The 14131-nt window shown below is 36.8% G+C and overlaps 1 protein-coding gene across 6 annotated transcripts in view; it reads left to right on the forward strand.

Moving 5' to 3' along the window:
• NKTR (natural killer cell triggering receptor) overlaps positions 1-14131 on the forward strand; it is a 43914-nt gene that overhangs the window by 25706 nt on the left and 4077 nt on the right. For 3 of the 6 annotated variants that reach the window (XM_085316508.1, XM_085316509.1, XM_085316513.1), the window contains 9 exons: positions 809-954; positions 1996-2221; positions 2808-2963; positions 4241-4328; positions 8557-8702; positions 9717-12662; positions 12891-12986; positions 13312-13371; positions 13940-14038. In XM_085316508.1, coding sequence (XP_085172634.1) covers positions 809-954; positions 1996-2221; positions 2808-2963; positions 4241-4328; positions 8557-8702; positions 9717-12662; positions 12891-12986; positions 13312-13371; positions 13940-14038 — 3963 coding nt within the window. The remainder of the gene's footprint in view (positions 1-808; positions 955-1995; positions 2222-2807; positions 2964-4240; positions 4329-8556; positions 8703-9716; positions 12663-12890; positions 12987-13311; positions 13372-13939; positions 14039-14131) is intronic. The other 3 variants (XM_085316510.1, XM_085316511.1, XM_085316512.1) reach the window with 3 other exon arrangements.

Consider the following 14131-nt stretch of genomic DNA (forward strand, 5'->3'; position numbering starts at 1 on the left):
ATTGTTTGTGAGTCTTCATCATATTGAAAGTAGACAGGAAGGGAGAAAGAAATACTCATTTCCATGAAAGATTGTACAATAGAAMCAGATAGAAAACAAAAGATTATTTTGTTCTTTTGTCAAAATTTCAAATCATAATTTATTTTCTAAACCTAGTCAAAAGCTTGAAAGATTCTAAATCTTAACAGTTATTTAAATTTGTTTGCTGCTCTCAGCCAATAAATCAGTGAGTTGAAATTGTCGTATTTAGTATATTAGGATAGTACTTTTTCCATACACMCTATCCTCAAAATCCTTCCTGGAAGTACTAATTTTGGGACAAAGGAGGAAGAAAAGAGAAATGTGRTGAGATACAACAGAATTAGGCATACCTCAATTATAACTATCCCTGACATGTCAGTGGGAACTTGTGTGCTGAGTTTGTATTGACCTAAAATGCTCATTCTATGGGAAAAGATATACTTATGTGCTTTCTTGATTTACTGTCCTCAGATTCTCTTGCACAAAGTTTTGAAAATAGAAAAATGGATTAGATGTCATTTTGCTTTCCTAGACAGGCAGTGTAAACAGGTCATCAGCAAACATTTCTCTAAAATTGAACCAGAGAGGACTTTGTTTCCCCTTGCATGAAATCTTAACATTGTTGTAAATGTAAAACTGGTAACAATCTTACTTTAAAAGTATGTTATTTTAAGAGCCAGATGATGCCAATGAAGCTGAATGTTTCTATTTCAGAGTGACTTTTTTAATCTGAAGAATTCATTGGAAAAGAATTGTAAACATATTTTCCACATCTTTTTTTCTGCAGTGTGCATGTTGTCTTTGGACTGGTRATTTCTGGTTTTGAAGTAATAGAACAAATAGAAAATCTGAAAACTGACACTGCAAGTAGGCCCTATGCAGATGTACGAGTTATTGATTGTGGGGTGCTTGTTACCAAATCAGCAAAAGATGGTAAGTATGCATGTACTTGAAGTTAACTGCCTGCTTCTTGTCCTCTTCTAATTAGTGCTCTATGTTAATGTGACATGCTAAGGAAGAATGGAGTGGAAAATGCAGACCCAAACATAAGCTTTAAAAACTGCACAGAGACTTAAAGACAAGGTTTATTGCAAGTTCATTTAATGTTAATATCTTCAGTGTGTRTAGAATTATAACATAATTTTCTTCTTTCATTTTTTCCTTGGGATTTTTACTCCAGATTTGATTTTCCTCAAAGTTATTGTGGTTATTTATCTCCTAGAGAGAGAGAGAGTCAGTGAATAAATAATACAGAAGTATGAGGATGCAAAAAGGAGAGGATGACAAAGTTTTAGAAATGAGAAGTATACAACTGAGGCCGAGATGAACTTTTTCATAAACTTTCTTCAACTGACATGCTGTTATCTGAAGAAATTGAAGTTTTGTTACTGTGAATGATCTTTGCTCATCTGTATATTGTGGGAAGAACCTCAAAATGTGAATTCAGTGTTAAACTTGAAATATATTTTCAAAAGAAGAGTGGAGGAGGAAAAGCCTCTTAAAAATTATACTTATTAGCCTTTCTTTGTATTGTCTTGGCATATGTTAATGTTGAATTTATTATAAACCTACCRTGTATGATAAATGTTTTAGCTTTGCAGTGGTACATCTTCTTACATGGCAGAAGTTGTGGATGGAAGTTTCTATAGCTCACTTGATAACAGCTGAAGGTTCCCTTCCCATCCTCCCCAACAACCTCTTTGAAAAAAAATATTTTAATCATTTTATTGATAGGGGTTTAGGCTGGACACAATCATAGAAATTTTTATTATTGTGCTTAATATAATGACCTTAAACCTGTTCATGGTCTATGCACCATGCTTTTCTACAGCAGTGTGTGTGTATGTGTGTACATGCATGCACACACACACACACACACACACACACACACTTATTTTGTGCTGTGTGTATATACATAATACGTATATATGAATATGTATGCACTGTAAAACTGGAATGCTATCTGTTTCTAAGCTTTGGAGAAGAAGAGAAAAGTATGTTCTGACTCAGAAGCTTCAGACTCCTCCTCCTCCAGTGCATCAAGCTCTTCAGAAACTTCGTCTGAAAGTGAAACTGAAAATGAAAGAAGTAGAAGAAGAAAGCGTAAAAGAAGAGCTAAAACTAAACAGTCAAGGAAACGAAGAAGAGAGGAGAGGAAGAAAGAGGATCCGAGGTGCAAGCGAACCTCAAACCAAAGACGGTGACTAGTGTCTTAAATTTAAGAATTCCAGAAAAATTTGAGAAATACTACTTCGGTTTCATGAAGTAGTCATACAATAAATATGAAGGTGATATTCTGTAAGTTTGGGCTGCTTTGATTTTTTAAAAAAACCCTACAAATTAAAGCAGAGATTGCTGTGTAATTTTTACGTGAAACAAATCAGTTAATTTTGGTAAATAGAAGCTAATAGTGACTTTGAAATAAATGCATCTAGATGTGTTGAAGTATTTGAGATTAAGTATTTCTGTGTGAGAAGTGAGGCATGCAAATAAGTGGTCTTTGATTTTATAGTTGATTATATTTTTGTAAGTATTCTATGACAATTGGTAAATGGAAGGCAAAATTTTTAGCTGTGAAGTGAGAGCTGAGCCTTTTTCTATAATACTGCACCATCATCCCTTTAGGTGTTAGCATAAAATAAATGAAGGAATGATGAAACACAAATCAGTTCTGCAGCCATCTTAAAGCCTAAAGCATCATGTGGGCTTATTTTGGTAATTTGTTTTGAAAAGTGGTGATTTTCTCAGTTGCCAATTAATTTTGATTTATAAATTATTTTCTGTAGCAGTATTTCTGACAAGAGTGATGTAAATGAAAAAGCAATCGATGTTAGCACAAAGAGGGACAAGCCTGTGGTACGTCCTGAAGAAATTCCCCCAGTGCCTGAAAACAGATTTTTGCTAAGAAGAGATGTGCCTGTTGTCAACGTAGAACCTGAACCGTAAGGAACACTGAGTTTTCTTGTTATGTTAGCTTTTTTAGTAGAAACTGTAAGTAAAATTTTCCCGCTAACAYTGTATTGCTAGCCCTGATAACCAAACAATGACTGTAGTCAGAATTTCTAAATAAGGTAATTTAGCTATCTTTTTTATGATTTTCCTGGGAATTTTCTTTTCAACCTGGATCATTTTTTTTTATTGTTAAATGTAATGATTTAGCTTGGTTCAAGGATCATACATGTAATAACCTTATATTCAGATGATGCAAAAAGATTATTTGGTAATTCTGGAATAAATTCTATGATATAAAACATTGCAAATATTGGATTGCAAGGCAAGGTTAAACTGGAGAGGTGAGTCTGCATCTTCCTTATACCAAAAGAGAAATTTTGGTTCAAAATCAATCAGTCAACTAGAATTTTACAAGCAGCGTATGATTTTTGAGAATAGGAGGGTTTTTTATTTGAGACAAAGGAAGTCATGAGTTTGCAAATTATTTTCAATTTGAACTTTGCACATCTACTGAATTTCATTCAGTTTGTGTTCTTTTCTATCAAATTTCCTCAGTTTTGGAGTCAGGTTAATGTTTAATGTAACACATCACCAGTCATCTCTAAAATCTCTTCAATATATAAATCCCTCCCTCCCTCCCTCCCTCTCCCTCTCTCTCTAGATATATAGATAGATGGATGGATAAATAAATAAAATGTTAGTGGTATACTCTCCTCTAAGCCTTTTCTTAAAATAATACTTGTTATGTCTCTATAGAGTTTCTTTCAAGCACATCAAACAAACTGTGTAAAAAGGAATGCTGAATTGCCTCGTGTTGTTTGAGAGAAGCAACCTTTCAAAACTTGTGGACTACCTGAGACTCCTGTTGGCATTGTTGTGTAGCTGCTGAGATACTTAAACTATTCTGTTGGTGTCATCTTCATGATTTGTGTGCCAACCACAAATTAACATTTTTGGAAAGGTCGTGCACTGCATCAGCATAATACTTTGAAGTTCTTTGCAGCAGACTTGGTTGTTAGCATTTATTTATCATGTTGGGAGGGGAGATAGTCAACACAGGTGGATGAAGGCCAATACGTATTGATTTGCCTTTCATTGCAGAACTATTTGTTGCTTGCTTCTTAGAATACCATTCACTGAATTCTCAGTTCCACTATATCAAAATATAAGATGAATATTTTGTATGATTAACTGAATCTGCTAAGTTTGTTAAAAAATTTTATATGGCTTTTTGCACTCTAAGCTCATATTTTATTAATGTATTTAGGAAGCATCTTGATGCTGCACCAGTTCTGACTGACCAGAAACCATCAGTCTCTAAATCGGGACGAAAAATTAAAGGAAGAGGCACAATAGTACGTCTATATTCTTTCTTCCCTCCCAACCCCTTCTCTGACCATAAGGGTGAATTTTCTTGAAGGCTGCTTTGACATTTTAACTATTGTTGACATACTATAGATTACAACTCTTCAACTTTCTAAGCTAGAAAGTAGTTCATTTTAAATGCTTTTTATTTCACCCTTCTTGTTAATGTCATCTTGCCAAAAGATTGTTTGAGAGAACAGAAGMTTACTCCTCAGCTTTGAGAAAAGCTGAAATTCTTACGTTTTATTCTTAACATAAGAATGAAATTCTCACTTAATGAAATAAATTCAACCAAATTCACCCAGGCAAGCCACAGGATCTGAAGCAATGAGGAATACAAAAAGTTTTAATTCTTCTTCACTCATTGAATTTCCCCATTGCTTTGATACACCTTTGGACTGTAAAGCGTAACAGCAGATATGGCTGTTCTACAGTATCATAAAAGTGCCCAGCCTCATAGCTTGTCTCCTCAATTCTGGTATTTGCTCCTTMTGATCATTGTGTATTTATTGCTGGGCAAAAGCAATTTTGTTGYTAGCATTGGCAGAATCACCTAAATTTGTTTTCTTTTTCTCATTTTAGGGAAACTATTTTCTTTCTTTACCTGTATAGCATGGTTTGCCAGATTTCATCTGCTCTCAATGCTGAGATGAAATACATGTAATYTTAGATGACACTGTTAAACAAGAAGTTGCTTTTCATAATGCAAGTAGAAAAGAGGCTTCCTCTCCCCCAGCCCCCAATGCAGAGGCTCAATCTAATTTTTATATCTTCCTCTGTACATGAACAGCAGCAGTCTTTAGATTTCATTTTCACTTTAGAACTTGATATCCTGAAGACTTACTTTAGTGCCACTGTTGTCAAGCAAAAGTTTTGTCTCTGCTTTAATACATCCACAGTACAAGGCCTGAAACATTGCACAACTATATTAGGGGTTTTTTCAGTCMTTTTTTTTCCAGTCTATGCTATTGAGTTTTTCAGTAGAAAAAGTTAAAAGTAAGAATATTTTTTCTTAAATGTGCGTTTGGTTGTGGTGTATTTCAAATGTAGAATACCATGAATGTATRTTCTTCCCCTTAAGAATACTTCTATGGGTCAGTTTAGCAGGTAGCATTTGAGTAGCCATAACCAGCAGAAGACTTGGTGCTGCAGAATCAGCTTTGCATGTGAGAGTCCTCAGATACACCTACTGACATAGCTTAAGACACTTCTCATTAGAAAGACTTAATTTAGACTCCCCAAAGCATTATTTTTCTTATATGATAGTCACTGGATTGTGGAACGCTTTTCAACTCGTTCCCCTGAGGCAAAGATCTTAARCCACAAAATCAATGATTTAGATAGCTGTAACATAGAGCAAGGAATTTCCAGTGTTTGGGCCTCATCTGAGRGCCTCCTGTTCCCTTAGTTGCCAGCCTTGACATTAAATATGAACTTTGGCATCTGACAGCTTTCATTTGTGTTTGGAAGTTGGGATAATCCACAAAATGAAGCCTCTGAAATGGAAAGTTCTGATATTTTTTTTTTAAGAAAAGAAAACCTTCTGAAAAAATAGCTTAAAGTTTTAAGAGTCACAAAATSACTGAGGTTGCAAAGGACTTCTGGAGATCATCTAGTCCATCTTCCCTGCTTAAGCTGCTAAAACTAGAACAGGCTGCCCAACTGTCCAATTTTTGAATATTTCCAAGCCCGGAGACTCCACAGCCTCTCTGAGCAACCTCTTCCAGTGCTTAGTCACCCCCACAGTAGAGAAGTGTTTTCTGATGCTCAGCTGGAATTTCCTGTGTTGCAGTTTGTGCCCATTGACTCTTGTCCTGTCACTGGGCACCACTGCTGAGAAGTCTGGTCCTGGCCTCTGGACACTGCCGCCTTCAGGAACTGACACACGTTGAGAAGATCCCCCTTCAGTCTTCCCTTMTCCAGGCTGCACAGCCCCAGCGCKCTCGGCATTTTCTCGTATGAAAGAGGCTCCAGGCACTTAGTCATCTGAGAGGCCCTTTGCTGGACTCGCTCCAGCAGGTCCCTGCCTCTCCTGTACTGGGGAGGCCGGCACTGGACACAGCGCTCCAGGTGCRGCCTCCCCAGGGCTGGGGAGAGGGGAGGGTCACCTCCTTCGGCCTGATGGTGATGCTCTGCCTAATGCAGCCCGGGATACCACCAGCCTTCTTGGCCACCAGGGCACATTGCTGGCTCRCGGTCAACTTTGTGTCCACTGGGGCCCCTCGGCCCTTCTCTGCAGGGCTGCCCTCGAGCAGGTGAGCCCCGAGCCTGTCCTGCTGCATGGGGATGTTTCTCCCCAGGTGCAGGACTTTGGGCTTCCCCCTGGGCTTCCTGAGATTCCTGTTTTGCCATGTCTCCAGCCTGTCAAGGTCCCTCTGAGTGGCAGCACAGCCCTCTGGTGTGTCATGCACTCCTCCCAGTTTTGCATCATCAGCAAACTTGCTGAGAGTGCATTTTGGGATCATCATCCAGGTTGTTGATGAATAAGTTGAACAGAATTGGATCTAGTGTTAACCACTGAGATACATTGCTGACTACCAACTAGACTTTGTGCCACTTACTGCAACCCTCTGAGCTTTGCTGTTCAGCCAGTTTTCAATCCAATTTTGGACGGAAAGTCTGCTTATCTGTTCTGCSCTTCCTGAGCTTGCTTATGCAGATGTTATGGCAGACTGTGTCAAAAGTTTTACTGAAGTCAAGGTAGACAACACCCACTGTTCTTCCYTCATCTACCGGAGCCARTTATTCCATCACAGAAGGGTGTCAGGTTGGTGAAGCATGATTTCTCCTTTGTGAGTCCATGCTGATAACTCCTGATCACTTTGTCCTTCCTGTGCTTAGAAATTTTATCCAGGATTAGTTCATCATCACCTTTACATGGATTGAAATTAGGCTGACTGACCTGTAGTTCCCTGAAAATTAAGTGGAGTTGGCTTTTGCAAGGGTTTAGGGTACTTTCTTGGCAAAATTAAAAATGAAAAACCATAATATCAGAAATTACGTTAGTTAAAGCAACAGATTTTCTACCATCTCTCATGGTCCGTTTAACAACAGRCCCTATACTGAGCCAACTTCTTTGGTATTTAAGATATTCATCTGTAGTTTTGAATTCTTCTAGAACTCTGAAAGCAAAAGACTTTAGTATAACCTGAAAGAATCAGAGAAATCCTTGAATAACCTGTAATATGTTGTGCATCGGTGAAGCTGTAATTGGAGTGTGTGTTTTTTTTTTTTTTTTAAGTAGTCATTATTTTACTTAAAGGATAGGAAAGTTGCAAGTCTCTGTGGCAGATTTTCTTTATTATGTTTTATATAAATGGATAAGTCTTAAATACTTCTACCTGTAGTAAACTGAATTCTTTATAAACTAATACATGGATCTTTACATTTTTATTCTAGTGGGYAGTGTTTTTTTCACATATTACTTGCCTTATAAATGATTGAGTAAAATCCAGACATTTTTTCTCTGTGTTAATTGAGTCAGGGAGCATTTAATTTCCTCATACAAGTTATCTAAGTACGTTTCCAACTGGGTAATAGAAAATGATGAGTTAGCAATATTAAATTTTTTTCTGCTGCTGCATGTWTAGCTCTTGTTGCCTACTTGATTGCTGTGCCTAAATATCAATTTTTATCATGAAGGATCATTTATGCTTTTGTGAGACTTTTTTTTACTTGGAGTTCTTAAAGTGCATGCRCGTTCCTGAAGAGGTGAACAGCAGTTACTTTTGAATGGATCTTGGCTTTACATGTACAAGCAGCTAAGCGTATGTTAACTGTGAAGGGAGACTTTGTGCATTAATAGCCTGAAGAAAAATTGGTTCATTATCTGCAGCAGTTGTCTTACTCCAGAACATACTATGCAAAGTAAATCCGTGGCCATCTCCTCAATCATGATCGATTTTTCCTTCCTCATTTCRAAAGATGGGATTAGCTGTCCCTTCTCTCCTTTGGCTTTGAGAAGTGACCTCAAAGTATGAAAAGATACAGTTAGCCCTGTAATCCTGTTCCAGATGTGTGGACTGTGCATATCAAAAGTGGACATTTTTGGTGGGAAATTCAAAATGTATGTGTTCCTTGGATTTTATGTGGAAATAACTGGATGAAGTTGTCTGGCTAGTATTATGAAGATGCATGCAAAATCTGTAAAAGCAGCACCCGATAATTTCTGGTCTCCTTTGAGAAGAAATACATAATTATCTTTCTCTGTTTTTGTAGCGATATCACACCCCACCTCGGTCACGGTCATGTTCTGAATCCGATGATGATGAGAGTAGTGAGACCCCTCCCCACTGGAAAGAAGAAATGCAGAGATTAAGAACATATAGACCACCTAGTGGAGAAAAGTGGAGTAAAGGCGATAAGTAAGATCCATAATACAAACTTAAAATATCTTGGTTTTTACACAGACTTTAATAAATTATGTAGATACACCTTGTCATTCTTGTTGTTTAGAAAAACATATTAAGAGGATCTTTGTAGCTAACATATTTCTTAAAATTTCTAGTGTTCGGAATTTAAATGAAAGTTCTCAACTTTTCTTCTTTGCTGACATAACACCAGCTGAACACATGCTGAAAAGTGTCAGGAGGTCAGAATGGTTGGTTTCTGATAGTGCCACCTTGGGCACTTACTTAAGATAAAACCTGTCCAGTTGCCTGTCACTTTTTATTGACCTAGTGATGTCAAATTTCCCTTAGCTTCAAACTTRGTTATCTGGTTTCTTTGGATACCAAGTAAGACTGCTGAATCTACCATTTCTATATTAAGTTTTAGTTATTTGTTCTTTCTGCAGTTACTGCTTCACTAGTGGAAGCCAGCCTTTTCAGGASTTCTGATGACTTGATAATAAATATGAGCTTGTATCAACGTGTGCTGGTTAAACCCTAAGGGCAGAACTGAAGGACAGTATATACAATGATGATGGAATAATTGCAAATGTTTGTCATAAACCACTTCAATAAAGTGAAGCAACGCAATATATAATATATTGCACCACACAAGCTAAAAGAATACTAAATAAAATGATGTTATTAAATATAATCTAAACTAGTTTGTGAATTTTGTAATTGTAAGGGTATAATTTTGTGGACTAAGTCAAAATCTCTTTACATTGGTTCTACAGTATACAAAATTTTCTAATATTGGGTAACTCATCTCTTACAGAGAAGATAYAGCCCTCTCAATAGCAGTGCAATTTCCGTGTCTTAAAGTGAGTGTAACAAGCTTAATCGAAGCACAGTTGTCTGTTACCAAATACAGTTTTTTTTTATAGTTTTTAAACTTTATTAATTGCTTTGGAGGAGAAAAAAATAGCCATCTTGCATTTTTTTGAAGAATTTCCACTTAGTGGGATTTGTTGTTTGTTTATTTTTAAGGTTGAGTGACCCATGTACAAGCAGATGGGATGAAAGGAGCGCATCCCGGAGATCGAGATCTTGGTCACCTAATGGCTATTCTGATCTAAATACAACGAGATATTCTAGCCATCACAAAAAACACAGAAAAGAGAAAAAGAAAATGAAACATAAAAAGAAATCTAAAAAGCAAAAGCATTTCAAGAAGCACAAGCAAACTAAAAAAAAGAAAACATCACCATCATCAGATGTGGAATCCTCTCATTCCTTCCTCAGGAAGGCAAAATCATCTTGTGATCATGAGAGGAAATCTCGTTCTTCTTCATCGTCTTCTAGACATTCATCTAGAAGAGACTGGTCTAAATCTGACAAGGAAGATCAGAGTTCATCGACTTTATCCAGCAGAGAGACTCGGTCGTACAGGTCTAGGTCAAGGTCTAGATCTAAATCAAGATCTTATTCCCGAGGAAGTTCTAGATCAAGATCAGCCTCTAAATCATCACGTTCTCAAAGTAGATCAAGATCAAGTTCTAATTCTAGACATCAAAAGACAGTTTCCAATTCACCTCGAAATATTTCGGCACGATTAAATGAAAATAAGTTGAATAAGACTACTGACCCTGTAAGAGCAGTTATACTACCGACTGATAAAGTTATTGTACCACCAGTTGTCCCAGAAAACCTCCCTGTTATACCCTTAAGTGATAGCCCACCACCTTCAAGATGGAAACCTGGGCAGAAACCRTGGAAGCCATCTTATGAGCGAATTCAGGAAATGAAAGCTAAAACAACACATCTAATACCTGCACAAACTAATTATAATTTAGTAATTATTAAAGAGGCTAATATTTCTTCATCCTACCATAAGCAACAAAGGAGTTCAGATAGTGATCGAAGTGGTTATTCCAAATATCATAGTGACAGAAGCTCAGATAGTTGGCTGAGGTCAAGAAGCAGGTCCTCTCGAAGTAGGTCATACTCAAGATCTTATACGAGATCAAGAAGTCCATCTAGCTCRAGAACAAAATCCCGTTCTTCAGGCAGATCGCCATCACTAAGTAAATACCACAGTGACAGGTCAGGTTATAGTGAGTCAACGTCTTATTATTCCCTTAGTAGTGATGATAGGCACAGAAACAAAAGAAAATCTGCAGCCAAGGAGCAAAACACTCGGTCTCTTAAAATAAGACAAGAAACTAGCTCTGAACGTACTCTCCATTATAAAGGTACTAAAGACCATGATGAATCTTCTCAAGGTTTAAAAGAGAGTGACAGTTTATCATCTTCAGACTTTTCTACTGATAGTGAGCGTTCTGTCAAAACAAAAGTAGTCCAGGAAAAAGATAACCATTTTCAGTCAGAAACAGATGCTCAGAAACAGGATAAAAGTAACTTTAGTTCTGAGAGAAAAGAGGAAAAATTGAAGTGTGAACGAGATTCTGATCATTCGAAAAAGAAAGCTGTTAAGGAGAAATCTTCTGGGCAATCTAGAGGTGGTGCAAAAACTAAACAAAAATCCTACTCGGGTAGTAAATGGGACTCAGAGTCAAATTCAGAACGAGGAGATGCTAGGCATAACAGAGGAGATTCCAGACCTTCCTCTGGTAAAGAGGAAGGAGAGGCCTCTTCAGGATCTGATACAGAGCTTAGTGTTACCAAAAGGACAAAAACAAAATCAAATTCTTCAGAAGGTTTTCTGGATTCTGATTGTACTTGGAAGACAAGCAAACAGCAGCTATCCTCTTCTGAATCTGAGAGTTCTCATTCTAGCTCAATAAATACTAGAGGAAAGTCAAAAAAACACAAACATGGATTGAAAAAGACTCTTAAAAAATCACATTCCAAAAAAACAAAAGAAAAATCAAAAGGGAAAAAAGAGAAGAAACACAAAGTTCAGAAAAGAAAAGAAATGTTTCACTGGCAGCCCCCACTGGAGTTTGGTGAAGAAGATGATGATGACCTAAATGAAAAGCCAGTCACCAAGGACGATAAGAAAGAAAAGCACCTTATCAGAGACATAAAAGATAAAAAACAAGACACTTACGAAAATGATGAAATACTCAAAGATACAATAGGAAATGGTGAAAAATCTTGTGCAGATGAAAATTTCTTAGGTAAAAACACTACATGTGATACTTCATCAGATCACAGTAACCTTACTAAAGATAACATTGAACCAAACACTTCAACCAGTACGCTAAACTCGGGTATAAATGTGGCTGCTTCCAGGAATGAGATTAAGCATACTGAAGAAAGCATTCAGAATGGACTGGAAGATGTTATTCAGACAGATGACAACATGGAAATTTGTACTCCAGATCGTAACTCGCCGGGAAAGGTGGTCGTGGACGTTTTGTCTCCTGTCATACTCGGTACTAAACCCCAGGCTTTAAGTGTTAGTATGAACAAAGATGTACAGATTGAAACCCCTGAACCAGATGCTGTCAAACTAGGAAACAGTATTTTAGAACTGATTAATATCAAAGAAGAAAAAGAAGTAGGAAGACAAGAAAATAATTCTGTTTCAGTGTCTAGTGCTAAAGACAGCAGTTTAAAAAGTGAAACAACTGAAAATACGCACCGTAATGTGGTGGATAATAAATGGAAACCTTTGCAAGGTGTTGGCAATTTACAGTCAGCTACTGTTAGTACTGCCACAGAAGTTAAGAATGCAGTTTCAGCTCCAGAGCCAAAACCAACAGGTTTAAGAATTGAAATAAAAGCTAAGAATAAAGTAAGGCCTGGATCTCTGTTTGATGAAGTTAGAAAAACAGCACGGCTCAATCGAAGGCCAAGGAACCAAGAAAGTTCCAGTGAAGAAGAATCTCCAAGTAGAGATGACAATAGCCCGTCCAGGAGTCTTAGTAGGTCACGAAGCAAATCTGAATCCAAATCCAGACACAGAACAAGATCCATATCTTATAGTCGCTCAAGAAGTCGGTCACGAAGTTCTACATATTCATATAGGTAAGATACTTGTGGTTTTGTTCTCACAACCTACCTTCTTAACGTGAAGGYTCCCATATTTCTAAAGCATGTTCTTTCCCAAGTCATGTCTTTATTTTAGACAGCACTATATTGTACAGCAACTATGGAATAAATAYTAAGCTTGAAAGATAAACCTTTATGCTGCTTCCTGTTTTCTGCTGCTCTTTGCTCCAGTATGTGCTTTTTAAAGTTGTTTATCAATTATAGGTCAAGGAGCTATACAAGAAGCCGAAGCAGAGGATGGTATAGCAGAGATCGGTCAAGAAGTCGAAGCAGCTCTTATCACAGTTACAAGAGTCGCAGGTAAGTTTCTCTCACTGGAGATAGCTGCAAATCCTAATAAATYAGGCACAGAAGTTCAATGCTCGAGTCTCTAAGCAAGTTGGAAATGTGCTGTGCTGAACTATGCATACTGTAGACTGAGGCATCTATTTGAACTGCACAAGTGAGAAGAACTAGGTTTTGGAATTTCCTGTTACTGAGAGTAATTTAGTTTAATGTTTTGCAGTATGGATAAGGAATTCAGAGTAAAGTGTGTTCCTCTCCCATCCACCCCCCATTCAGCACTTATTTTTGATTTAAATTAAAACATATGTGTGTTTGGGTTTTTTTTGTTTATTTGTTTCAGTCGAAGCTATAGTAGAAGTAGATCCAGAAGTAGTTCTTACGGTCATCGCAGTCGATCCAGGTATGGATTGTATGTTTCTATGCTGATTCTGAATTTTTTTTTAAAAAAAGTGTAACGATGCCCCTTTATTTGTGGTAACTGCAAATACATGTCATMATAGCAAATAAAATCAAAGCAAAATTAACACAAATGAGAGTCTTCTAGAAGTTGAAGATAAGCAAATTATCCTGATATTGCAGGGTTAGGAGATTATATGGTGTAAAGGAGAAGTATTGTTTATTATTTGTTGTTACTGTGCGAATTATAAAAAGTATCACTTTGTTTTCAAGAGTATTAGCAGGAAGTTGTTTACCTAGTGTGTAGTTTGTAGAGAAAATAAAAACTTGAAATGCTTAGTAAGTCTTTTTTAGGTTAATAAATTAAGGTTTATTCCTGCTGTTGTTTCAAAGATGCTTGTGCTTAAAATTCTTTAAAATATACAATTGTCCTGTTTGCCAAATCCTTCAAGAGTAATTTTTATATAGCAACTCATATGTCTTTATGTCTTTACAGCACACATTTAAAAATTAATGGCTTTTTAGTTAAGGAATTTTAAATCTACAATGACTTTCTTCTCCCTTTAATAAAGTAGGTCATACACTTATGATAGTTACTACAGCAGAAGTCGAAGTAGAAGTAAGAGGAGTGACAGCTATCGAAGATCTAGAAGTTATGATAGACGATCCAGGTATGTTATTTTACTAGCATGATTCTATGCAAAAGAATATAAGTATATATTTAAGTTTACAAAGACTAACATTTTTTCCCCAAGAACAAAAAT

The sequence above is a fragment of the Rhea americana genome, unplaced genomic scaffold, assembly GCF_003343005.1.
Source record: "Rhea americana isolate MKP2758 unplaced genomic scaffold, rheAme1 scaffold_47, whole genome shotgun sequence".
NCBI lineage: Eukaryota > Metazoa > Chordata > Aves > Rheiformes > Rheidae > Rhea > Rhea americana.